The 27,978-nt window shown below is 45.9% G+C and overlaps 1 protein-coding gene across 1 annotated transcript in view; it reads right to left on the bottom strand.

Moving 5' to 3' along the window:
- The window catches only part of kng1 (kininogen 1), a 35,520-nt gene that overhangs the window by 5,908 nt on the left and 1,634 nt on the right, over nt 1-27,978 (bottom strand). Inside the window, exons 2-5 of the mRNA XM_078206482.1 lie at nt 18,964-19,074; nt 17,711-17,798; nt 12,556-12,731; nt 2,572-2,685 (exon numbers count right to left, since the gene is read on the bottom strand). Of these exons, the coding sequence (XP_078062608.1) occupies nt 2,572-2,685; nt 12,556-12,731; nt 17,711-17,798; nt 18,964-19,074 (489 nt within the window). The remainder of the gene's footprint in view (nt 1-2,571; nt 2,686-12,555; nt 12,732-17,710; nt 17,799-18,963; nt 19,075-27,978) is intronic.

Here is a 27,978-nt window from a genome sequence, read left to right as displayed (position 1 = left end):
AATAAAAGTTCAGGCCTATGCTTCTATGAGAACAGACCTGTCCCCGGTAAATCCAAATGAAAGATTAGCAGGCCAAACTGTAACAGAACAACGACTGCCAGTAAAGTGGAGACGGCTCAGGTACATACTAGATGCATTCCCTTAAAGGGTAAAGGCAGTCCAACCTGGGTGATAAAAAGATAGAGATTAAGCCGAGGGAGAACAAAAGGTGTGTATGACTGATGTCAGGTTGATATCACAATTGAGAAACCAGGAGATGTCCAAAGATGTGCAGGTTAGGTAGATTGGCAATGATAAATTGTCCCTTAGTTTCCAAAAGGTGTGTAGGTTAGGTGGATTAGTCATGGTAAATGCGCACGGTTACGGGGATAGGGCAGAGGGGAGGGGATGCTCTTTTGGAGAGTTAATACAGACTCGATGGGCTGAATGGCTTGTCTCTGCACTGTAGAGATCCTGTGATTCCATGAGATACTGGCCATAATCTTTCGGTCCTCCTTAGACACAAGTGTGGTGCTAGGGGGCTGGAGAATTGCACATGTTACATCCTTGTTAAGGAAAAAGGGTGTAAGAATAAACGCAGCAACTGCAGGCCAATCACTTTAATCTCAGGAACAGAATTAACGGTCACATTGACAATTGTGGATTAATCCAGTAACACCAGCACAAATCTTTTAAAGGCAAATTATGTTTAAGCACTTCTGTGGAAGGGTCATTTAGATCCAAAACATTTGTTTCTCTCCACAGATGCTGCCAGACTTGCTGATCTGGCTGACCAACAAGAAACTGAGAGCAGTGGTGAACAGTTGTTTCCCAAACTTGAGGAAGGTACATGAAGGTTCTCTAGGAGTCAGAATTGACCACTACTTTTTTGATATATACTAATGACTTAAACTTGGGTATACAGGGCACAATTTCAAAAGTTGCAGATGACAAAAAATTTGGGTGTGAACTGTGAGTAGGATAGACACATGGCAGATTGAATTAATGCGGAGAAGTGTGACATGATACATTTTGGTAGGAAGAACGTGGAGAGATACTATAAATGATGCAATTGTAAAAGGAGTGCAGGAACAGAGAGACCTGAGAGGTTATGTGTACAGTCATGTTGAAGCTGATAAGGCAAATGGGGAGCGTAGTTAAAAACAAATTGTCATACTAGGCTTTATAATTATAGGCATAAAGGGCAAAAGCAAGGAAATTACAACAAATCTTTCCAAAGCACCAGTTCAGTCACAACTGGAGTATTGTGTCTAATTCTGGACATTGCACTTTAAGAAGGATGTCAAGACTTTAGAGAGCATGAAGAAAGGATTTGTCAAAGTGGTTTCAGCATGAGGGACTTTAGCTGCATGGAGAATCTGTAGCTATTCTCTAGAGAAGAGGACGAGAGGAGATTTGAAGGAAGTGTTGAAATTCAGAGTAGGTAGAGAGCAAAAATTCCCTTCGTTGGAGGGGTTAAAAACCAGAGTCCAGATCTAAGGTATTTGCCAAAAGAACCAAGGGAAATATATGATAATAATAGATAAGCACCTGAAGGCAAAACATTTTCAGGTTTACAGGAAACATGCAGGGATATCAGTCATGGATTCAATGGACCAAATGGTCTCCCCCGCCACCCTGTGCTGTAACCATTCTAATATTCTACAATTCTCACATCCCATTTCCCCTTCATCTCACAATCTTTTTTAATTAACATGTGTCACATGATTTAAGTATTGCACCTCTTACTTTCCACTATCCCCTCGGGTCTTTCGCCCTCCAGATACTCGAGAGCTTCAACCTGACCAGGCAGTGGTGGGAAAGAATGGGGTGGAAGTGCAGGAAGGCAGTGATGCTGAAGGAACACCATTAGCCCCTCTCAAACTCTCAGCCATCAGCTCAGATACTGAGACTACTGCATCTATTTTAGAGAATACCCTCAAGGCAGGGTCAGCACACAGGGCATGCCTAGCCTGCAGACAGGTTAGTGAACAATATTACAGCTCCGAACAAGGGAGCAAGAACTGCCTAGGGTGTGTTGGCGAGTGTAAAGTGTGGTGTTGATAACCAGGAGCGAGGGTGGAGGAGATAGAGCTCTGAAGGTTGCGCAGGTTGTGGTGGCAGTAATTTTCAGTTGGTCTTTCATATTTCCTTCTTGCCCAAGAATACCTTGGATGGTGGAGATTTAACTGCTGCTACACAACAAATACTAACAATTCTAATATTTGAAACTAGGGCGGAACCGTGGCACAGTGGTTAGCACTGCTGCCTCACAGCGCCAGGGACCTGGGTTCAATTCCTAGCTTGGGTCACTGTCTGTGCGGAGTCTGCACGTTCTCCCCATGTCTCCCCGTGGGTTTCCTCCCGCAGTCCGAAAGACGTGCTGGTTAGGTGCATTGGCCATGCTAAATTCTCCCTCAGTGCACCCAAACAGGTGCCAGAGTGTGGCGACTAGGGGATTTTCACAGTAACTTCATTGCAGTGTTAATGTAAGCCTACTTGTGACTAATAAATTAACTTTATCTTGCATGTGAGTTGCCCACAAGGTATTCATAAGCAGTAGAGAACAGTTCATTTTTAACTTTTACTCACTTTTATGCCATCATCCTTTAAATGACATTCATTAGGAATATTATCAGAATCTTCCTTGCTGCATTCTGTCTCCTTAATTGTGAACCACAGTTTATATTTAATTCCAGCCACCACCTGATAATAAATTTTACACCATCAATACAGAATTTCTGTGAAAAAACATCATTCAATTATCATGAAAACGATCTTCATTTTGCCTCGGTGTTTAATTTTTCCCAGCTCTTTTAAAAATAAATGTTTTACTGTAGATAACGCAGCAAGAAAATGATTTTAAATATGGCAGGCAGGCGAACTGAGACACAACAAGGTCTTTTGGAAGATAAAATGGAAAGGACTTCAGACATATTATTTTATCATTATTCAAGACAAGATTGCGAGGGAGATGATCCAGGCCTTTGAAGCATATGAATAACATAGTGATGAATGTTCTATCAAATGTTCTATCGAATTTAACCCTGAAAAGTGTGAGGTGATACACTTTGGAAGGAGTAATTTGACAAGGAGGTATACAATGAAAGGTCTGACACGGAGAAGTTCTGAAGAACAAAGGGACCTTGGCATGTTTGTCCATAGATCCCTGAAGGAGGAACGGCAGGTTAATACAGTGGTGAAAAAGGCATATGGCACACTCGCCTTTATCAATCGGGGTATAGATTACATAAGAACATAAGAAATAGGAGCAGGAGTAGGCCATCTGGCCCTTCGAGCCTGCCCCGCCATTCAACAAGATCATGGCTGATCTGAAGCGAATCAGTTCCACTTACCCGCCTGCTCCCCATATCCCCTAATTCCCTTATCGATCAGAAAACTATCTACCCGTGATTTAAACATATTCAACGAGGAAGCCTCCACCACTTCAATGGGCAGAGAATTCCAGAGATTCACTACCCTCTGAGAGAAGAAGTTCCCCCTCAACTCTGTTCTGAACCGGCCCCCCCTTATTTTGAGGCTGTGCCCTCTAGTTCTGGTTTCTCTTCTAAGTGGAAAGAATCTCTCCACCTCTACCCTATCCAGCCCCTTCATTATCTTATATGTCTCTATAAGATCACCCCTCATCCTTCTAAACTCCAACGAGTACAGACCCAATCTGTTTGATCTCTCCTCATAAGCTACACCCCTCATCTCCGGTATCAACCTGGTGAACCTTCTCTGCACTCCCTCCGAGGCCAATATATCCTTTCGCAAATAAGGGGACCAAAACTGCACACACTACTCCAGTTGCGGCCTCACCAGTGCCTTGTACAGTTGCAGCAAGACCTCCCTGCTTTTATATTCTATCCCCCTCGCGACAAAGGCCAACATTCCATTCGCCTTCTTGATCACCTGCTGCACCTGCAGACTGAGTTTTTTACAAAAGCAGAGAGGTCCTGATGGAGTTGTATAGAACTTTGATGAGGCCACAGCTGGAATACTGTGTGCAGTTCTGGTCGCCACATTATAGGAAGGATGTGATCGCACTGGTAGGGGTGCAGAGGAGATTCACCAGGATATTGCCTGGGATGGAACATATAAAGAGAGATTGGATAGGCTTGGATTGTTTTCTCTGGAGCAGAGAAGACTGAGGGGCGACCTGATTGAGGTGTACAAGACAATGAGGGGTGTGGACAGGGAGCAGATGTCCCCCTTAGTTGAAGGGTCAGTTATGAGGGGACACAAGTTGAAAGTGAGGGGTGAGAGGTTTAGGGGAGATTTGAGGAAAACCTTTTTTACCCAGAGGATGGTGACAATCTGGGATGTACTCCCTGGGAGGGTGGTGGAGGCGGGATGCCTCACATCCTTTAAAAAGTACCTGGATGAGTACGTGGCATGCCATAACATTCAAGGCTATGGTTCAAGTGCTGGCAAGTGGAATTAGGTGGTAGGTCAGGACCTTTCATGCATCGGTGTAGACTCGATGGGCCAAAGGACTTCTTCTGCACTGTAGTATTCTGTGATTCTGTAAATCACTGGGCAGAATCAGATGATAGTAAATCATATAACATGATTTTCTTTTTCAAAATCTTGCCATCCCAGAGATAAATTCTGGTGCCCTCCCTCTATGGCAAGTATATCTTTGCTTAGATATACAAATTGTGCGCAAAACTCCAGGTGAGGTCTCACACCAAGGCTGTATACAATTGCAGCAAGACATCGGGGGGACGGTGGCACACGGGTGGCACGGTGGCAGTGGTTAGCCTTACAGCGCCAGGGACCCGGGTTCAATTCCCGGCTTGAGTCATTGTCTGCGTGGAGTCTGCACATTCTCCCCGTGTCTGCGTGGGTTTCCTCCGGGTGCTTCAGTTTCCCCCCACAGTCCGAAAGACGTGCTGGTTAAGTGCATTGGCCATGCTAAATTCTCCCTCAGTGTACCCGAAAAAACACCAGAGTGTGGCGACTAGAGGATTTTCACAGTAACTTCATTGCAATGTTAATGTAAGCCTACTTGTGACACTAATAAAGACTATTTCCTCGGGTGGATGGAGCTATTACAAGGGGGCATAACTATAGGGTTCGTGGTGGGAGATACAGGACGGATATCAGAGGTAGGTTCTTTACGCAGAGAGTGGTTGGGGTGTGGAATGGACTGCCTGCAGTGATAGTGGAGTCAGACACTTTAGAAACATTTAAGCGGTTATTGGATAGGCACATGGAGCACACCAGGATGATAGGGAGTGGGATAGCTTGATCTTGGTTTCAGATAAAGCTCGGCGCAACATCGTGGGCCGAAGGGCCTGTTCTGTGCTGTACTGTTCTATGTTCTAATAAATAAACTTTTAAACTTTATAACATCTTTCTTTATTCTTGTATTTAAATCCCCTTGTGATGAAGGTCAACATACATTGCCTTCCTAATTGCTTACCTTTATGCTGGCTTTTAGTGATTCACAAATGCCACTCGGGTTCCATTGGACAACCACAATTCTGAACCTCTCACCATTTAAGAAATACTCTACCTTTTTGTTTTTTCTACCAAAGTGAATAACTTTGTACTTATTCATATTACATTTTATCCGCCATGCTTTTTCCCATTCACTTAGCATATCCAAATCCCCTTGAAGGCTTATTGCATCCTCCTCACACCTCATATTTCCATCTAGTTCTGTGTCACCAGCAAATTTTGAAATATTACATTTGGTCCCCGCATCCAAATCACTTGTATAGATTGAGAATTGTAGTCCAAGCATTGATCCTTGTACACTATTTCCGAATGGCTGCTTCCAGAGAAGCATAGAAACCCTACGGTGCAGGAGGAGGCCATTTGGCCCATCGAGCCTGCACCAACAACAATCCCACCCAGGCCCTACCCCCGTAACCCCCCATATTTACTCTGTTAATCCCCCTAGACATTAAGGGGCAATTTATCATGGCCAATCCAACTAACCTGCACACCTTTGGACTGTGGGAGGAAACCCAGGCAGACACGGCGACAATGTGCAAACTCCACACAGAGAGTGACGCGAGGCCGGAATTAAACCCGGGTCCCTTGCGCTGTGAGGCAGTAGTGCTAACCACTGTGCCACCGTGCCGCCCTATGCAGCAAGGTTATTAATTAGTCCTTTCTCATTAGATGATACCACATCATTTCTTAGCCCCAAACAGACTGTTTCTACATCTTGATCCTTTAATCTATGATCCTCTCTCTCTAATGTAGTGGTCTTCTCCCTTATTAACAGTGCTACCCCACCTCCTTTTCTGCCTGTCCATCCTAAATAATAAATACCACTGCATATACAGCTCCCAGACCTGGTTACCCTGCAAGCACATCTCCTTAATGGCAATTAAATCATACCCATGTACCTCTATTTGCAGTTTCAAATCATCTACTTTGTTGCGAATGTCGTGTGCATTAAGATAGAGTGTCCTTAACTCTGTCTTCTTAACATTATTCTGCATTCTGATACTATTTGATGCTTGCCTTTGTGGTGAACCATCGTTGGTTCCCACCAGGTAGTACTGAGCCAGGGTCTGGCCAGTACTATGAGTCTGTATATATGTTGCTGTTGGGGTTAGGGTTGGGTTGTTCTACTTGTTACTGTTGGGGTTAGGGTTGGGCTGTTCTACCTGTATTATAGTTATTATGGTAGACCCCAGTCGGGCTCCGTCTCCTGGGAGAGGTATAAAGGTCACTGCTCTGTCTGGGACCCCTCAGTCTGGGATCGTGTATTATATATGGTAGCTCTATTGTAATAGTTAATAAAAGCCTTTATTTCCTCGAGCATCTCTAGCCTCGTGAGTTATATCGCGCATCAATTTTATTAACTATTAATTGAACTCTCGTCGTTGAAAAAAAAAAGGAAAACGATACAGAGAGTATGGAGCAAATGTTAAAACCCGAACGTCTTACGCTGGACCCACGTGCGGCGGGCGCCTCCAACACCTTCGACCACTGGTTGAAATGTTTTCAGGACTACCTCGCAGCCTCCGCAGCGGTCACCACAGACGACGACAGACTCCGGGTCCTCCACGCGAGGGTAAGCGACGCTGTATATTTAGCGATCCGTGCGGCCACCGACTACAAAGGGGCCCTCAAGCTTCTTAAGAAGCGCTACATTAAACCGCCAAACGAGATGCATGCTCGATATCTTTTAGCCACTCGACGACGGCAGCCCGGCGAAACGACGGAACAGTACGCGTGCGAGCTCCTACAGCTAGCTAGGGGCTGTAACTGCAAAGCAGTGTCGGCAGACCAGAACATGGATGACCTCGCTCGAGATGCGTTTGTGGCGGGAATCGGATCGTCTTATATCCGACTCCGACTGTTGGAGCAAGGTAATCTCGATCTCACTAAGTCTATAGAGCTAGTGGATACGCTAGAAACGGCCTCCAAAAGCCTAGCGATGTATCCCGAAGACCACGTGGAGACAGCGTGGCAGGAGCAGTCGCAGATCCCACCTCGTCCAGCGGGTCCAAAAAGCTGCGTGATGGCGTGCCCACACTCAGGCCTGACGACGGCAGCAGCTCCAGGCGGCCCGCGGTGTTACTTCTGTGGGGGAGTGAAGCACACTCGGCAGCGATGTCCCGCTAAAGCGGTGTTGTGCTCCGCCTGTGGCAAGAAGGGGCATTATTCGAAGGTATGTCGATCCAAACTTACTTCCAGGAACAGCAGTGCGGCCTGCGACTCCCCGGAGCCGGGTTCCTCGTCGTCGGCATCGTCAAGGGTTTCTTCCATGTGCGAGGCCAGGACGTCGCCATTCCAGACGACGGAGTCGCAAGAGACGCGCGACCACCAGGGGTCACTGATTTTGGCGCCATCGCCCACGTGCGACCTATGGGAGCAGCCATTTTGGTCGGCACCGACCGCGAATGACCAGCAGGGGTCATCAGCATCCATCTCAGCTGCCTGCAGTGGTGCTCACGAACCAACGGTGGCGTCGATCATCCTGGACCAGGCAAAGCCTCACAGACTCGACAAGTCCATGATGGACATACAGGTAAACAAACGCTTGATTTATTGTCTGTTTGCCAGCAGGAGCACGGAGAGCTTTGTTCACCCAGACGCTGTGAAGCGGTGTGGCCTCCAGATCCAACCTGTCAAGCAGACGATTTCGATGGCATCAAGGTCCCGGTCTGTCACCGTGCTAGGGAGTTGCGTGGTAAATCTAACGGTGCAGGGCACGGTTTACGAGAGCTTCAAGCTCCTGGTGTTACCGCACCTTTGCGCGCCAATACTCCTCGGACTAAATTTCATTGTCCACTTGAAGAGTGTAACCCTACAGTACGGTGGGCCACTCCCTCCGCTTTCAGTGGGAGAACAGCAGCCTCCAAATTGCCCAACACGCTCCACCTGTAGCCTCTCGACGCTTAAGATTACCATACCCTCCCTATTCCAGAATCTTGTGCCAGGCTGCAAGCCCATCGTGACTAAGAGTAGGCGTTACAGCGCTGAGGATCGGATCTTCATTCGATCTGAGGTTCAGCGGCTCCTCAAGGAAGGGATCATACAATCTAGCGCTAGTCCTTGGAGAGCGCAGGTCGTGGTGGTCAAGAGTGGGAACAAACCCCGGATGGTCATTGACTATAGTCAGACCATTAATAGATACACGCAGCTGGATGCGTATCCCCTCCCGCGCATATCTGACATGGTCAATCAGATTGCGCAGTACCGGGTGTTCTCCACCATCGACCTAAAGTCTGCCTACCACCAGCTCCCCATTCGCCCAGAGGACCGACAATACATGGCTTTTGAGGCGGATGGTCACTTGTTCCATTTTCTAAGGGTTCCTTTTGGTGTCACCAATGGGGTCTCGGTCTTCCAGCGTGCTATGGACCGAATGGTGGACCATAACGGACTGCGGGCTACCTTCCCGTACCTGGATAATGTCACCATCTGCGGCCATGACCAGCAGGACCACGATACCAATCTCCTTAGATTCCTACGCACTGCATCTCGCCTGAATCTGACCTACAACAGGGAGAAGTGTGTATTTCGCACGTGCCGCCTAGCTATCCTCGGATACGTGGTGGAAAACGGGGTCATTGGCTCTGATCCAGACCGTATGCGTCCCCTCCTCGAACTTCCCCTGCCCACTAGCGCAAAAGCACTGAGAAGATGCTTAGGCTTCTTCTCTTACTACGCACAGTGGGTCCCCAATTACGCGGACAAAGCCCGTCCGCTCATCAAGTCTACCTCTTTTCCCCTAGCACCAGAGGCTCATTTGGCCTTTGAAAAACTAAAAGCCGACATCGCGAAAGTCACGATGCACGCTGTCGATGAGTCCATCCCCTTCCAGGTGGAGAGCGATGCATCTGATTTCGCCCTGGCCGCCACACTTAACCAGGCGGGCAGGCCCGTCGCCTTTTTTTCTCGCACCCTCCAAGGCCCCAAAATTCGACATTCAGCAGTGGAAAAGGAGGCCCAGGCCATTGTGGAGGCCGTCCGGCATTGGCGCCATTACTTGGCGGGAAAACGGTTCACCCTGATCACGGACCAGCGGTCCGTGGCGTTCATGTTCAATAACACGTTACGGGGCAAGATCAAGAACGATAAGATCTTGAGGTGGAGAATCGAACTCTCCACCTATAATTACGACATCATGTATCATCCAGGGAAACTCAACGAGCCCTCGGATGCCCTGTCGCGTGGAACATGCGCCAGTATGCAGGAGGACCGTTTGCAGGCTCTCCACAATGACCTCTGCCATCCAGGGGTCGCTCGGCTCTACCACTTCGTAAAAGCCCAGAATCTACCCTACTCGGTGGAGGATGTCAGGTCCATAACTAGAAGCTGCCGGGTATGCACGGAATGCAAACCGCACTTTTACCGACCTGAAAGGGCACAACCCGTTAAGGCCACTCGTCCCTTCTAAAGACTGAGTGTGGGCTTTAAGGGCCCCCTTCCCTCGACAGATCGGAATGTGTACTTCCTCAACATCATTGATGAGTACTCAAGATTCCCTTTTGTCATTCCCTGCTCTGATACAACCGCTGCCACGGTTATCAAGGCATTTCGTGATCTTTTCACCCTGTTCGGGTACCCCTGCTACATCCACAGCGATGGGGGCTCGTCGTTCATGAGCGATGACTTGAGGCAATACCTGCTCTCATACGGGATTGCCTCTAGTAGAACCACGAGCTACAACCCTAGGGGTAACGGACAGGTGGAACGTGAGAATGCTACAGTCTGGAAGGCTGTCTTACTGGCGTTGAAGTCAAAAAGCCTTCCAGTCTCCCGTTGGCACGAGGTGCTCCCTGATGTGCTCCACTCCATACGCTCACTCCTGTGTACGGCAACCAACGCTACTCCCCATGAGAGGCTGTTTTCATTCCCTCGGAAGTCTTCCTCTGGGACCTCATTACCGTCTTGGTTGACGTACTCAGGACCTGTCCTCCTGCGGCGACATGTTAGGGCCCACAAGTCCGACCCTTTGGTTGAACAGGTCCATCTCCTCCACGCCAACCCTCAGTATGCCTATGTGGCATACCCTGACGGGCGAGAGGACACGGTCTCGATTCGAGACCTGGCGCCAGCAGGGGACTTGGAAACCCTTGTCGCTCCCATACCTCCTGTTAGAGACCCCCCAACTATTGTTTCCCCTCCTGACACGGCGCGGGCAGCATCAGGACCATCACTTAACCCTTTTACTCCCGTGTACAGCTTGCCTGAGTCCAGGAGATGGTCGCCACTTCAAGGTGTGTCAGAGCTCAACGGATTGTCTTCACCTCGGGGTCAACCGGCCCGTGAGACATTGGAGGAGCCGTTGGACACCGCCTTGGGGAGAACGCCACCGCGAGTGCCTACTCCGGTGTCATCGCCGGTGTTGAGGAGGTCACAACGACGGTGCGGTCCCCCTGACCGTCTGAACTTATAGACTGATGACCAATTATTCTGTGTTTTTTTTGTACCCCGCCGGCCTTTGTCTTAACAGGAGGGGTGAATGTGGTGAACCATCATTGGTTCCCACCAGGTAGTACTGAGCCAGGGTCTGGCCAGTACTATGAGTCTGTATATATGTTGCTGTTGGGGTTAGGGTTGGGTTGTTCTACTTGTTACTGTTGGGGTTAGGGTTGGGCTGTTCTACCTGTATTATAGTTATTATGGTAGATCCCAGTCGGGCTCCGCCTCCTGGGAGAGGTATAAAGGTCACTGCTCTGTCTGGGACCCCTCAGTCTGGGATCGTGTATTATATATGGTAGCTCTATTGTAGTAGTTAATAAAAGCCTTTATTTCCTCGAGCATCTCTAGCCTCGTGAGTTATATCGCGCGTCAGCCTTCATTTCATCTGCCTTTTAATTTTGCTTACTGCTTTTATACTTCCATTCACTGGATTTGCTTCCCTCCAACCTAAGCTTTCTCTCAGGTTTCCATCCCTCTGCCGATCTAGTTTAAACCCTCCTGTGTGAAAATGTAAAATTGAAGTTAAAAAATTAAAAATTAACAAATGTATAATAGGAAACGGAAATTTTTTTTAAAAAAAGAATAATGGTGAATAGAATAGAATAGAATAGAATGATTTTTTAAAATTAAAATTGCATTTAGGAACTTATTTAAATGACTTGGTGTCAATATGATAGGAATAAAGCTATTGTGACATCAAGTAGTTCCATAAATTTAATATTGGACTAGATTCTCTGACTTCTCCCGCAGCTGGGATTCTCCGGTCCCGCTGCAGTGAACAGAGATTTGGCGGAACACCAAATCCTCCATTCTCCCTGGCAGCGGCAGCGAGGCGTGAATGGCCAGAGAATTCCAACTATTATTTTTGGCTCAAGATAAGAATGAGCTGAAACTTTACAAAGACGTTCAACGTAAAGAGAAAAATGGATAGGCAGTATAAAGATTAGAAACTGCTAGCTAAATATCTGATTTAAAACATGATTAAAAGTCACAAGGCAAATGTAGAGAGATTCTGTGCTGACAGGACATCAGGAATTTCAGCTACAGAAAGTAACTTGTCAGGTTTGAGCAATGTAGATGATTTAAGTTAAGAAAACACTTCTCCATTTTTGCTTGATTGCCTTGAGAGGTCAGAGAATATTTTTAGAACTTTCACTCCAAACTTTTCTGAAGATCATGAAATGGAAGTTGCATATTTCTCTGGAAGAGAAACATTGATGGGCATTTTTTTTTAAATTCCATCATTTTTTCACATCTATATTTAAACCCGTACTAAAATAGAGTCTCAGATGTGGTCGTGCTCGCTCAGTTGAGAACTAAGAAGGGGCGGCACGGTAGCGCAGTGGTTAGCACTGCTGCCTCACAGCTCCAGGGTCCCGGGTTCGATTCCTGGCTCGGGTCACTGTCTGTGTGGAGTTTGCACATTCTCCTCGTGTCTGCGTGGGTTTCCTCCGGGTGCTCCGGTTTCCTCCCACAGTCCAAAGATGTGCGGGTTAGGTTGATTGGCCAGGTTAAATATGTGGGGGTAGGGCCTGGGTGGGATTGTGGTCGGTGCAGACTCGATGGGCCGAATGGCCTCCTTCTGCACTGCAGGGTTTCTATGGTTTCTATCAGATGATCAGAGCCAGACAACCCAGAAATGTAAAAGAAAGTTACAGTGAAAGATCTAACCTGCTGAGTAAACTTGAATACAGCGTCATGCTTGAAGTAATTTGGATAGTTGCTCTCATTGTTAAACTTTGCAATAGAAGGGTCAAGTGTCTCATTTATTCGGGGATCGTCAGTTGGCACTTCCATTGGACATCCAAGACATGGTGAAATTTTTGGCTCAATCGCTGAGTGCTGATCTGGGAAGCAATGTCACAGGCAATTAGTGTGCGGCTTGACAGATGAAATAATTTACATTGGAAACAAGAATTAATCTGCACCATAGAATCATAGAAGGTTATTCAGTCCATCAGTCCCAGTTTCCTGAAAGAACTATTCATTTCTTCTCATTTCTCTTCCCTCTCTCCACACCCTTTTCAATGTTACTTTTTTAAAACAAATTGCCAACTTCCTTTTTAAATCCTATTATTTATTGGCTTCCATCGCTGTTTCTGATATTCCATTCCATGTTATAAACAAAACTTTGAAATTGAAAAGCTCTCCCAGCCACTGGACAGGATTTTCCAGCCATGCTTGCGCCAAAACCAGAAAATCCCACCCGATTTCCATGGTGTGCCTCCCGCCCCCCCCCCCCCCCCCGCCCCCTGGTGGGCGGGATGGGAAAATTCCCCCACTCTCCTTTTGTTTGTTATTTAACGAATAGGGGGTGGGGGGGGCAATGGCCTAGTGGTGTTATCACTAAACTATTAATCCAGAAACTCAGCTAATGTTCTGGGGACCCGGGTTTGAATCCTGCCACAGCACATGGTAGAATTTGAATTCAATAAAAAATATCTGGAATTACAAATCTACGGATGACCATGAAAACATTGTAAGAAGTTTAACAACACCAGGTTAAAGTCCAACAGGTTTATTTGGTAGCAAAAGCCACACAAGCTTTCGAGGCTCTGAGCCCCTTCTTCAGGTGAGTGGGAATTCTGTTCACAAACAGAACTTATAAGACACAGACTCAATTTACATGAATAATGGTTGGAATGCGAATACTTACAACTAATCCAGTCTTTAAGAAACAAAACAATGGGAGTGGAGAGAGCATCAAGACAGGCTAAAAAGATGTGTATTGTCTCCAGACAAGACAGCCAGTGAAACTCTGCAGGTCCACGCAACTGTGGGAGTTACAAATAGTGTGACATAAATTCTGATTCTAGGATCGCATGATAAAGACTCAGGAGGAAAAAAGCAGAAATATTTATGTGAAATAGTGTGACATAAACCCAATATCCCGGTTGAGGCCGTCCTTGTGTGTGCGGAACCTGGCTATCAGTTTCTGCTCCGCGACTCTGCGCTGTCGTGTGTCGCGAAGGCCGCCTTGGAGAACGCTTACCCGAATATCAGAGGCCGAATGCCCGTGACCGCTGAAGTGCTCCCCAACAGGAAGAGAACAGTCTTGCCTGGTGATTGTCGAGCGGTGTTCATTCGTCCGTTGTCGCAGCGTCTGCATAGTTTCCCCAATGTACCATGCCTCGGGACATCCTTTCTTGCAGCGTATCAGGTAGACAACGTTGGCCGAGTTGCAAGAGTATGTACCGTGTACCTGGTACATACTCTTGCACGGTACACGGTACATACTCTTGCAACTCGGCCAACGTTGTCTACCTGATACGCTGCAAGAAAGGATGTCCCGAGGCATGGTACATTGGGGAAACTATGCAGACGCTGCGACAACGGATGAATGAACACCGCTCGACAATCACCAGGCAAGACTGTTCTCTTCCTGTTGGGGAGCACTTCAGCGGTCACGGGCATTCGGCCTCTGATATTCGGGTAAGCGTTCTCCAAGGCGGCCTTCGCGACACACGACAGCGCAGAGTCGCGGAGCAGAAACTGATAGCCAGGTTCCGCACACACAAGGACGGCCTCAACCGGGATATTGGGTTTATGTCACACTATTTCACATAAATATTTCTGCTTTTTTCCTCCTGAGTCTTTATCATGCAATCCTAGAATCAGAATTTATGTCACACTATTTGTAACTCCCACAGTTGCGTGGACCTGCAGAGTTTCACTGGCTGTCTTGTCTGGAGACAATACACATCTTTTTAGCCTGTCTTGATGCTCTCTCCACTCCCATTGTTTTGTTTCTTAAAGACTGGATTAGTTGTAAGTATTCGCATTCCAACCATTATTCATGTAAATTGAGTCTGTGTCTTATAAGTTCTGTTTGTGAACAGAATTCCCACTCACCTGAAGAAGGGGCTCAGAGCCTCGAAAGCTTGTGTGGCTTTTGCTACCAAATAAACCTGTTGGACTTTAACCTGGTGTTGTTAAACTTCTTACTGTGTTTACCCCAGTCCAACGCCGGCATCTCCACATCATGAAAACATTGTCAATTGTCGGAAAAACCCATCTGGATCACTAATGTCCTTTAGGGAAGGAAATCTGCCATCCTTACCTGGTCTGGTGACTCCAGCGCCACAACAATGTGGTTGACTCTCACCTGCCCTTGGGCAAATAAATGCTGGCCAGCCAGCGACACCCATGTCCCATGAATGAATTAAGAAAAAGATACAGATAATGGGTTGTCCCATATATTCCAATATTTGTGTTGTATAATTAGGAGAACTAGCTTAGTTCAATTTGTAGAATTCTCTGCTGAGTTAGCAGTTCCTGGGTTAAATTCACTCTGCAAGTCTTGAGCACAAAGGGATCCAGTTTCTGCTCATTTCCACAAGATATAAAGCACAATCTGAATAACATCTGTTGGACCAACACAAAAGATTGGCGAATCTTAAGCATGAATTGCATTCAAACCCATTAACGGTTGTATTTTCTGCGATCTTTTACATTGTTCAAGATTCAATTTACTCAAAAGAGATCCTTTCTATAAAACTGAGTACAACCCCAGGTTGAAATTGTCAGATTCCACCAACTATACTGGTTTGGGGAACAACTTCATAATGCACTCATTTTCTTAGGAATATAGGCAATGATTGGTATTTTTGAAAGCTTTTTTCACATCAAAAAATATTGAATTTACTAAGAAGTTGATTAATGCCCGCCAATGAATCCATTTTAAGTGGTTCAATATTTTTTAATGGGTTGTCTTGACTCTGGCGTGAGATGCTCATCAATAGCATGGTACCAGTGAGTGGGAGAAAACAAGCAGAGCAGGAGGTGTAGAAGTGGATCACTGGGAACTTAACACAGCAAAGGTGAGTCTAGAAGGAAATTATTCCAGAAAGATCGCCAAGGAGAGGCTGGGGCATTCAATAAGATCATAGAATCCCTACAGTACTGAAGGAGGTCATTTGACCCATTGAGTCTGTACTGACCACATCCCACCCAGGCCCTATTCCCATAACCCCACACATTCACCCTGCTAATCCCTTGCACAAGGGTCAATTTAGCATAGCCAATCAACCTAACCCGCACATCTTTGGCGTGTTGGAGGAAATCGGAGCACCCGGAGGAAACCCACACAGACACGGAGGGAAGAATGTGCAAACTGGGGCATTCAATAAGTTGTCACACAAAAGTTTATTGTACTAGTTAAGACTTTGTGGTGTTGGGGGAAATATATTTGCACGGATAGAGGATTGGCTAACTATAAGAAACAGCGAGCTGGGATAAATGGGTAATTTTCAGTTTGTTAAACTGTAACTAGGGATCAGTTCTGGAGCCTCAACTATTTACAGTGTACATGAATAAAGGAACTGAATGTATTGTAGCCAAATTTGCAAAACTGTGCAGGTGGGAGGTGGGGTCTTACTCGTGGGGTTTGGTGGTTTGCTGGGGGTTGGGGCTATGGGTGTTCTGGGGCTTGGTCTGGTTATTTGAAATCGTTACACTGAAGTTAGAACTGCTTTTATTTCTCTCTAACTCTTTCAGAATAATTATTAGCACATTATTGGCAAAGGTATCCAAAATTAGCAATTTAAATCACTTCATTGGATGGTTCTGAGCGCAACACAATTGTTCAGGGGAAGTTAGTGCACCTGGACAATTGCTGGATAGACTCTTACCTGGAAACTACCAAGAGAATTCCCCAGAGCATCTTTGAGGTACCCCCTAACTCCAAGAATTGGGAGTTAGGAGGTTACGGGACTACATCTGGAACTAAATACAGTGTCCTTGTTAAGGAGTGCGATACTTACATTAGGAACAGGTTAGAGGAGGCTGACCAATTTGATTCCTCCAATAAAGGTGTTGTTCTATGAAGAAAAGTCAAGGAAATTGGGACTGTACTCATTGGGTTTAAGAAGAATGAGAGGTGATCTTATTAAAATGCATAGGATGCGGAAGGGGTTTGACAGGATAGATGTTGAGAGGATGTTTCCTCATGGGGACAGCGGGTTCAGTTTCAATAATAAGGTATCACCTATTTAAGACAGAAATGAGGAAGAATTTATTGCATCACAAGATTGTAAATCTTTGGAATTCTCTACCGCAGAGACACGGAAGGGAGGCTGAGTCACTGAATATCTTCAAGGCTGAGATCAGCAGATTCTTGAACTTTGGGGAGATGAAACTTTGGGGCAACAGTCAAGAAAGTGGATCATAGAAATCATAGAAACCCTACAGTGCAGAAAGAGGTCATTTGGCCCATCGAGTCTGCACCGACCACAATCCCACCCAGACCCTACCCTCTTATCCTGACATATTTACCCGCTAATCCCTCTAATTTACACATCTCAGGCCACTAAGGGGCAATTTTAGCATGGCCAATCAACCTAACCCGCACATCTTTGAACTGTGGGAGGAAACCGGAGCACCCGGAGGAAACCCACGCAGACACGAGGAGAATGTGCAAACTCCACACAGACAGTGACCCAAGCCGGGAATCGAACCCAGGGTCCCTGGAGCTGTGAAGCAGCCGTGCTAACCGCTGAGCTACCGTGCCGCCCAGTTAAGACCAAAGTCAGCATGATCTTATTGAAGGATGGAGCAGGCTTGAGGGGCCAAATCTTACTCCAATTTCTTATATTCTGTTGTGGGTCCTTGAGGAACACTCTGTGACTTACCAAGACTGCTGCTTGCAAGTCAGGAAGCCTGAAAATAATCCCTCAGAAATGAGTGAATTGCGTCTGGAGGCATGACAGATATTGCGAGCTCACCCAAAGTATTCGAATGAGACTCCAAGGTAGATGATCATGCCCCTGAAAATGAGGCACAACTACTTACCCACAATAGCTACCAAGTGGAGTATTATATCTCATACCTGAATGTATGCTGCAATTGAGTTTGCTCACATCAGCTATGCTTTGGTTTTTATGGATGTGCACATTTGACTCACAATGCCCTGTAGACTAAAATATCAGAATTAGGAAAAAGCCTGCAATTTACATGTAAAAATCAGCCAAACATCAAAGCCATCAGTTTAATTAAAATATTAAATATGACAGCAAATGACTGAATATGAATGCATTAAGATAAAACAATTATAGCTGCCACATGCCACTGTCTCAGATCTTTGAGGATCTGCAAGCTGCCATTTGAATCACCAGTCTACTGATCAGTGGATATACAGATCCAAAAGCCAATGCAATGGCAATGGCTAAATGGCTGGACGGAATAGGCATAAGGCTGCCACTTCTAAGGGCCGTGCCAAGCATCTAGCCATTCCCCTTTCATTGTATAATTGACACACAAAGGGTGTGTGATAACCTCCAGGACTTGCATGCGGAATCCCTGATTAATCTCCCAGTAGGACTCATAGAATAAAAGTTCCCGGGTGATTGGTAATTACCTTACCAGGTGGAACTCATGTCCTGAGCCCATTATAAAGCAGGCCCTTGAGCGGGTCCATTATTGTAATATCCCGCTTGGGACATGCATGTGTTCACCACAGGCCTGTGGTTTTATTTTACTTTTACTTTTACCAGTTCAGGAGCAAAAGAAGTCTTGCATTCAAATCGTGCCTTTCACAGCCTCAGATCTCCCAAAGCTCTTTACAGTTAATGAAGTATTTTTGAAGAATAATCACCGTTGGAATGTAGGAAATGGAAATAAGGCAACACAGTTGACAACAGCTCCTACCCAGGACCACATAAACAATTTTCCTATTGAAAACAGTTCCACTTTTCTAGCCTTTCCTGATATTTTCACTTCCCCAGACAGGCAGCAACCTCGAGCATCTATGCTTCACCATTTCATTAGGGGCCAGGAATTTCCTCAGAGTCATTTGCCCAACAATACACCAGCCCCTGCCCCAACCCCGTCAACCACCATCCCACAATTGTAACTTTGCTCGAAAGACAAGAGAAACCCTGTTTATGTGCATCAATGGAGTTCCTGCTACACATCAGTGAAGATACTGCAATGAACCTGAAGCAGGCTCTGAAGAAATTCCCAGCCTAAAGAAGCCTCCAAAGACTGTACTGACTGTGATGTGAAACAATGTTGAGAAAGTTGTTGCAAATGTTTGCCATTTGAAGTGTAGGGGCTTTCAGAATTGATCATCAAAAAGCTTACAGCTTCTCCAGGTTCTTGGTAGTTACATTCTTTCCAGAGTTTTCCATTTCCAACAGGGCAATCTGTTTCTTTGATCGAAAACTCAACAAAATATTGTTTTCCGATCGTTCCCTGTAAATAACAGATTCATGTCAAAAACGTATCTTGATTCTCAAACTAAAACATTGAAATGGAATTCAAGTAAAACTTCTCTGTGACATTGGGTTTTCACGCTGATTGAATTTTATGGTCCCCTTAAAGTCAATGGACCTTTGAACAGTTCAGCACATTTTATAGCCCCACCCCTTCCCCTCACTATGACATGGCCGTAAAAATTCCATTCCATTAAGATGCACTGCAGCAATTCACCAAAAATCCTTAGACAACACGTTCCAAACCCATGACCACTTCCATCTAGAAGGACAAGGGCAGCAGATACATGGGAACACCACCACTGCAAGTTCCCCTCCAAGCTACTCACTATCCTGACTTGGAAATATATCGCCGTTCCTTCACAATCACTGGGTCAAAATCCTGGAATTCCCTTCCTAACAGCATTGTGGGTAAACCCACAGAACATGAACGGCAGCGTTTCAAGAAGGCAGCTCACCACCCCCTTCTCAAGGGCAATTAGGGATGGGTAATAAACTGGCCAGCCAGCGATGCCCATTTCCCACGAATGAATAAAAGAAAGTAAGGATTCTACAATCTTCTGTGCTATTTCTTGAACAATATTAAATTGATACAATGACAAATTTTATTCTAAATTTTAAATTGCTGTACACTGCAAAACAATTGTTGAAGCAATAGAAATCATGCAACAAATTCTATTGCTTCTTGTATAGAGTACTAAAATGTGAGGAATAACAACTCCAAAGTGTATAAGTTTGGGAGTCATGTGACCCTGTTCCAAATCCTGCTTGATGACTGAGTTGTTTGGTTACTATGGGAACAATGAGACCCAGATGGATTTACTGAGAAGAAGGTGCAAAATGTTCATATCAGTAACTAACAACCAAGTCAGTTAACTGTGAGGTACATTGCTGGTCTCCAAATCTTACCTTGACTCCATCCTCACCCCCTTGGTCCATCTCCTCCCCACCTATATCCGGGATTTCTCTGATGCCCTTCGTCATATTGACAGCTTCCAGTATGCAGGCCCTAACCACCTTCTATTCACCATAGATGTGCAAACTCCCTAAACCTCCATCCCACACCAGGATGGCCTGAGAGCTCTTTGCTTCTTTCTTGAAAAGAGGCCTGAACAATTCCCATCCACCACCACTCTCCTCTGCCTGGCTGATCTCGTGCTATCTCTCAACAACTTCCCCTTTAACTCATCCCACTTTCTCCAAATCAAAGGAGTAGCAATGGGTACCTGCATGGATCCTAGCTACGCTTGTCTTTTTATGGGGTTTGTGGAATATTCCTTGTTCTAGGCCTACCCAGGTCCCCTCCCACAATCCTTTACCGGTACATCGATGACTATTTTGGTGCCGTTTCATGCTCTTGTCCAGACCTCAAAAAATTCATCAACTTCACTTCCAGTTTCCACCTCTCCATCGCCTTCACCTGGTCCATCTCAGACACTTCCTTCCTTGATCTTTCTGTCTCCATTTCCGGCAATAAACTATCTACCAATATCCATTACAAACCCACTGACTCCCACAGCTATCTGGACTACAGCTCTTCACACCCTACATCCTGTAAGGACTCCATCCCATTCTCTCAGCTCCTTCGCCTCTGTCGCATTTGTTCTGATGATGCCACTTTCCAAAGTAGTGCTTCTAATATGTGCTCCTTTTTCCTCAACCGTCGATTCCCATCTACAGTTGTCGACAGGGCCCTCAACAGCGTGCAGTCCATCTCCCACGCCACGGCCCTCACCCCCTTCCCTCCCACCCAGAACAAGGATAGAGTCCCAATTGTTCTCACATTTCACCCCGCCAGCCTCCGCATGCAAAGCATAATCCTCCGCCATTTTCGCCAACTCCAGCGTGATGCCACCACCAAACACGTCTTCCCTTCACTCCCTCTGTCGGCATTCCACAGAGATCGTTCCCTCCAGGATAACCTAGTCCACTCCTCCACGATACCCAACACCTCTCCCATCACTCATGGCACCTTCCCATGCGATCGCAGAAGGTGTAACACTTGTCCCTTTACCTCTTCCATGCTCACCATCCAAGGTCCAAAACATTCATTCCAGGTTAAGCAGCATTTCATTTGCACCTCTTTCAATTTGGTCTATCGCATTCGCTGCTCCCAATGTGGTCTCCTCTATATCGGAGAAACCAAGCGTAGACTGGGTGACCGCTTTGCTGAGCACCTTCGGTCTGTGCGCAATCAGGACCCTGACCTTCCGGTTGCTTGCCATTTTAACACAAGATCCTGCTCCTATGCCCACATGTCTGTTCTTGGCTTGCTGCAATGTTCCAGTGAAGCTCAACGCAAACTGAAGGAACAGCATCTCATCTTTGGCTCGGCACTTTACAATCTTCTGGTCTCAACATCGAATTTAACAACTTCAGATGATTTGCTCTGCCCCACCTCAGCCCCCTTTGTTTTCATTCTATTTTATTTAATTTTTTACTGTCCTCTACATTTTATTTCTTTATTTTCATTTTTCTTCCCCTCCAACTCTTTCCCCCTACTTTATCCCCTTCCATTAGCTTTTCTCCCCTTTTGCTTCCCCCTTTTTAAAATTTTACCTCTGTCCCATCCATTCCCCCCCCCCCTTTACCCCCCCCCCCCCCCCCCCCCCCCCACCCCAACAACATCTTCATTTTAACTTCTCTGCTATTTGGCCGTTCACACCCTTTATTCTCTCTGTGGACTGCTATTAGCAGTCTTTTCCCCTGGTTTCTATGGCTATGACTCATCTTCTATTCCCTCACCCTACAGTATGAATATTTCCCACTTTCTATGCCTTTTAGCTTTGATAAAGGGTCATCTGGATTTGAAACGTCAGCTCTTTTCTCTCCTCACAGATGCTGCCAGACCTGCTGAGATTTTCCAGCATTTTCTCTTTTGGTTTCAAATTCCAGCATCCGCAGTAATTTGCTTTTATTTTTTTCTCACAGGGAGGTGTTGGGGAGGTCAGGCTTCATAAATAGTTATACTTAAAACTGTCTATTTAATTCAAAGATAGAATGGGGTTGGATACGTGATTCACTTTGCTATAAAGATGGACTTTGAAAGGAGAACAGACCATTGTAGGATCAAGTTATGGGGTTTTAAGATATTCTTGAATCTCAGAGATGGGTCATTCTGCAAAAAGCTGAGAGAGAGAGAGACAGAGCAGAGAGATAGAAGCAGGATTCAAGTAGGAGTTTGTGCAAGGATTAAAAAGACCAAGACTGGAATTTTACCATCACAACGGGAATTGTAGCAGGTGAGGCATGGACCACGTAAAGGTCTGTTGACCTTGGGCAGGATTTTCCAGTCTTGGGGTGAGCGCGATTGGAAAATCCCACTCCAACATGGTTGGAAGATTCAACTAGCTTTGGCTAGAGGGAGGAATGTCCAAGGTAACCCTCACTGTGAAAGTCAGTTCAAAGATTAGAAGTTATTTGGCTAGAAAAGAAAATAGGAAGCAAGCCATTGGGAACTGAGAAGAGTTTTGGACTGATTCTTGGAGAATTCAGTGTCCAATTAAGGACAAAATAAAATTATAATTGTGGAGGGAAATGTTTAGAGTCATAGAGGTTTGCAGCATGGAAACAGGCCCTTTGGCCCAACTTGTCTGTGCCACCCAGTTTTTATCACTAAGCTGGTCCCAATTGCCCACATTTGGCCCCATCCCTCTATAACCATGTAACTGTCTAAATACTCAAAAATGTAGGGGGCAATTCTCCCAAAAGCGCTGAATTGGTGGGAAGACTGTTCTAAATCCCGGCTGTTCTGTCAGTTCAGCTTCTCACCTGAATCTCCACACTCTGTGCACTGCAGAGGTCCCAGTCGTGAATCTCATGGTCATTTTAAAAGTTAAATAGGGAAATGTTTCTGTAGCTTAGTATATAAATTGCCTAGAAAAAATAGTGCTTCGTCAATGTTGCTTGTAGTTTGATTGTTACAACAAAAGTCATAAAATTCAAAATCTTGTCACATGATCCTTCTAGTCAGCCACTGGAAATTTGAAGACTTTGGTAAAAGTTATCAATCTCTATGTGGATCATAACAGAGGAGAGAGAATCTGACGGTACATCCTTTCAATAGCCTTTTTTCACTGGACATTTTCTTCCTGGCCCCACCCCCTTCGCCATGTTAGTGAAAAAGTTAACACAAGGGTTATAGACAGTGCAAGAGGGAGGATGGGCGGGGGATAGAGAAGGGGAGAGCTCAGACCAAAGGATTGAGATGTGTTTACTTTAATGCCAGGAGTATAGTGAATAAAGCGGATGAGCTCAGAGCGTGGATCGATGCCTGGAAGTGTGATGTGGTGGCCATTACAGAGACTTGGATGTCTCAGGGACAGGACTGGATACTCCAGGTGCCGGGATTCAGATGTTTCAGGAAGGACAGGGAGGGAGGCAAGAGAGGGAGTGGAGTGGCACTGCTGATCAGGGATAGTGTCACAGCTGTAGAGAAGGTGTATGCTGTGGAGGGATTGTCTACAGAGTCTCTGTGGGTGGAAGTTCGGAGTGGAAAGGGGTCGATCACTTTGCTGGGAGTTTTCTATAGGCCGCCCAATAGTAACAGGGAGGTGGACGAATAGATAGGGAAACAGATCCTGGAGAGATGCAATAATAGCAGAGTTGTTGTGATGGGAGACTTTAATTTCCCAAACATAGATTGAAATATCCCGAGGGTTAGGGGATTGGATGGGGAGGAGTTCGTTAGGTGTGTTCAGGAGGGTTTCCTGACACAGCATGTGGACAAGCCTACAAGGGGAGAGGCTGTACTTGATCTGATACTGACCAATGAACCTGGACAGGTGTCAGATCTCTCAGTGGGAGAGCACTTTGGGGAAAGCAATCATAACTCTATCTCCTTTATGCTTGCATTGGAAAAAGAGAGGATCAGGCAAGCTAGGAAAGCGTTTATATGGAGTAAGGGGAAATATGAAGACATAAGGCAGCAAATTAGAGGAGTAAATCGGAAGGAAGTATTCTTGGGGAAATGTACTGAAGAGAGGTGGCAGTTTTTCAAGGAACGCCCGTCTCGAATTCTACAGTAGTCATGATGTGGAGATGCCGGCGTTGGACTGGGGTGAACACAGTAAGAGTTTTAACAACACCAGGTTAAAGTCCAACAGGTTTATTTGGTAGCAAATACCATTAGCTTTCGGAGCGCTGCTCCTTCGTCAGATGGAGTGGAAATGTGCTCTCAAACAGGGCACAGAGACACAAAATCAAGTTACAGAATACTGATTAGAATACGAATCCCTACAGCCAACCAGATCTTAAAGATACAGACAATGTGGGTGGAGGGAGCATTAAGCACAGATTAAAGAGATGTGTTTTGTCTCCAGACAGGACAGTCCGCAAGTCCAGGAGGCAAGCTGTGGGGTTTACTGATAATGTGACATAAATCCAACATCCTGGTTTAGGCCGTCCTCATGTGTGCAGAACTTGGCTATCAGTTTCTGCTCAGCGACTCTGCGCTGAGCAGAAACTGCGTTGGCTGTAGGGATTCGCATTCGAATCAGTATTCTGTAACTTGATTTTGTGTCTCTGTGCCCTGTTTGAGAGCACATTTCCACTCCATCTGACGAAGGAGCAGCGCTCCGAAAGCTAATGCTATTTGCTACCAAATAAACCTGCTGGACTTTAACCTGGTGTTGTTAAAACTCTTATAGAGTTCTACAGGACAACGTTCCGAGCAGACAGGGAGGAGTTGCTAGGGTAAAGGAACCGTGGTGCACGAAAGCTGTGCGGGACCTAGTCGAGAAGAAAAGGAAAGCGTGCAAAAGGTTCAGAGAGCTTGGCGAAGATAGGGATCTAGATGAGTATACGGCTTGTAGGAAGGGACTAAAGAAGGAAATTAGGAGAGCCAGAAGGGGTCACGAGAAGGCCTTGGCAGGTAGGATTAAGGAAAACCCTAAGGCGTTCTATAAATATGTGAAGAGTAAAAGGATGAGACGTGAAGGAATAGGGCCTATAAAAGGTGAAGGCGAGAAAGTCTGTACAGAACCAGTAGAAATGGCAGAAGTGCTTAATGAGTATTTTGCCTCGGTTTTCACAGAGGAGAAGGACCTGGGTGGATGTCCTGCTGGCTTGCGGTGGACTGAAAAGATTGAGTATGTGGACTTTAACAAAGAGGTTGTGCTGGAATCTTTGAATGGCATCAAGATAGATAAGTCGCCGGGTCCGGATGGGATGTACCGCAGGTTACTGTGGGAGGCGAGGGAAGAGATTGCAGAGCCTCTGGCGATGAGCTTTGCGCGTCGATAGAGACGGGAGAGGTGCCGGAGGATTGGAGGATTGCGGATGTGGTTCCTATTTTCAAGAAGAGGAATAGGGATAGCCCAGGAAATTACCGACCGGTGAGTCTATCCTCAGTGGTTGGTAAGCTGATGGAGAAGATCCTGAGGGACAAGATTTATGAGCATTTAGAGAGGCTTAGTATGCTCAAGAATACTCAGCATGGCTTTGTCAAAGGCAGATTGTGCCTTACGAGCCTGGTGGAGTTCTTCGAAAATGTGACTAAACACATTGACGAAGGGAAGGCGGTAGATGTGGTTTATATGGATTTTAGCAAGGCGTTCGATAAGGTCCCCCATGCAAGTCTTCTAGAAAAAGTGAGAGGGCATGGGATCCAAGGGGCTGCTGCCCTGTGGATCCAGACCTGGCTTGCCCAAAGGAGGCAGAGAGTGTGTATCGATGGGCCTTTTTCTAAATGGAGGTCGGTCACCAGTGGTGTGCCCCAGGGATCTGTTCTGGGACCCTTGCTGTTTGTCATTTTCATAAATGACCTGGATGAGGAAGTGGAGGGATGGGTTGGTAAGTTTGCCGATGACACGAAGGCTGGTGGGGTTGTGGATAGTCTGGAGGGATGTCAGAAGTTACAGAGGGACATAGATAGGATGCAAGACTGGGCGGAGAAGTGGCAGATGGACTTCAACCCAGATAAATGCGTAGTGGTCCATTTTGGCAGGTCAAATGGGATGAAGGAGTACAATATAAAGGGAAAGATTCTTAGTACTGTAGAGGATCAGAAGGACCTTGGGGTCCGGGTCCATAGGACTCTAAAATCGGCCCCGCAGGTGGAGGAGGTGGTTAAGAAGGCGTATGGTGTGCTGGCCTTTATCAATCGAGGGATTGAGTTTAGGAGTCCGGGGATATTGATGCAGCTATATAAGACCCTCATCAGACCCCACTTGGAGTACTGTGCTCAGTTCTGGTCGCCTCATTATAGGAAGGATGTGGAAAAGATTGAAAGGGTGCAGAGGAGATTTACAAGGATGTTGCCTGGATTGAGTGGCATGCCTTATGAGGATAGGCTGAGGAAGCTCGGTCTTTTCTCCTTGAAGAGACGTAAGATGAGAGGAGACCTAATAGAGGTATATAAGATATTGAGCGGCATAGGTCGGGTGGACTCTCAGAGGCTTTTTCCCAGGGTGGAAATGGCTGCTACGAGAGGACACAGGTTTAAAGTGCTGGGGGGTAGGTACAGGGGAAATGTTAGGGGGAAGATTTTCACACAGAGGGTGGTGGGCGAGTGGAATCGGCTGCCGTCAGTGGTGGTGGAGGCAAACTCAATAGGGTCTTTTAAGAGACTCCTGGATGAGTACATGGGACTTAATAGGATGGAGGGTTATAGGTAGGCCTAAAAGGTAGGGATATGTTCGGCACAACTTGTGGGGCCGAAGGCCCTGTTTTGTGCTGTAGTTTTTCTATGTTTCTAAGCATAAAGCAGAGGATCTTGCTTTACATTTCTGAGTATTTAGTCGCTACAGTAATAAAACATTTCATTTTGAGAGGTAAAGCGCCTTCTTTTGTAGAACAGAAAATGCTGGAAAAATTCAGCAAGTGTGACAGCATCTGTGGAGATGGAATAGAGCCAACGTTTCAAATCAGGATGGCCCTTCAGACTCGAAACATTGGCTCTATTCTCTCTCCACAGATGCTGTCAGACCTGCTGAGTTTTTCTACCCTCCTCTGTTTTTGTTTCAGATTCCAGCATCTGGAATACTTTGCCTTTGCCTTCTTTTGTTTTTCGACAAAGAAAGAAGAATCTTTCAAGGACACACTGTGTCCAACTGCTGCCGAGCTCTGGCAGTTGTGTTATCTGATTGATGTCAGCAATGCCAACAATAAGTGTTCAATTAAATTATAGAGCAGGAGATAAAGTCAATCTTAATTTAAATAGCATTAATAAATTTCTTCGGAAGAATGGCATAAGGGATGGAGTTGAAGTTGATAGGCAGTGGGTAAGCAGGAGGCATGACCAGGAAGTGGCAGGAGGAGAAATGAATGGGTCTGGATTCGGGAATTATTTGAGAACATGGATTGGAGTTTGGCAATATCTCTAATGGGATGAATAGTGTTGAGAGGACTTGAGGTTTCAGAACAGTTGAGGTGAACTGTGGCATAGAAATTCACAGAGGGTGGTGACTTGCTTACAGGCAGAATCAAAGTAAGAAACTGTGACCTAAGAGAACTACTGGTTGAACCAAGCAAAACTGTTTGAAACTAACAGGAGTAGTTTAATATGATTTGGAACCATTTGGGGTAAATGCAGCTACAAACATAAAGAGCTTGTTGAACTTGGGGGAGGAATATAATTTGCATGAAGTCTGTGTACCTGTTCATATACAACAAGTACAATGTACGTATGAGAGGTGACACTTCACTAGGTGCGTGTTTCTTACGTTTGCTGAACTCTCAGCAATTCTGAAAAGGTCCTTGATATTATCAGAAAATGGTCATATTCTGGGGAAGCTAACAGGAGAAGAGAGGTTCTTCAGCCCATTGAGCCTATTTTTTCTATCGTACTTGGACTGTTGTGGTGACAATTTGTCCCTAACCACGGACAATCATAATCCAATTAAAAAATACAAATTATGAATTTAACAGATTTGCATTATTCATT

Source organism: Mustelus asterias, chromosome 3, assembly GCF_964213995.1.
Source record: "Mustelus asterias chromosome 3, sMusAst1.hap1.1, whole genome shotgun sequence".
NCBI classification, from domain to species: domain Eukaryota; kingdom Metazoa; phylum Chordata; class Chondrichthyes; order Carcharhiniformes; family Triakidae; genus Mustelus; species Mustelus asterias.
The sequence above is the reverse complement of the archived record's forward strand: the minus strand, read 5'-3'. Positions and strand labels throughout refer to the sequence as shown.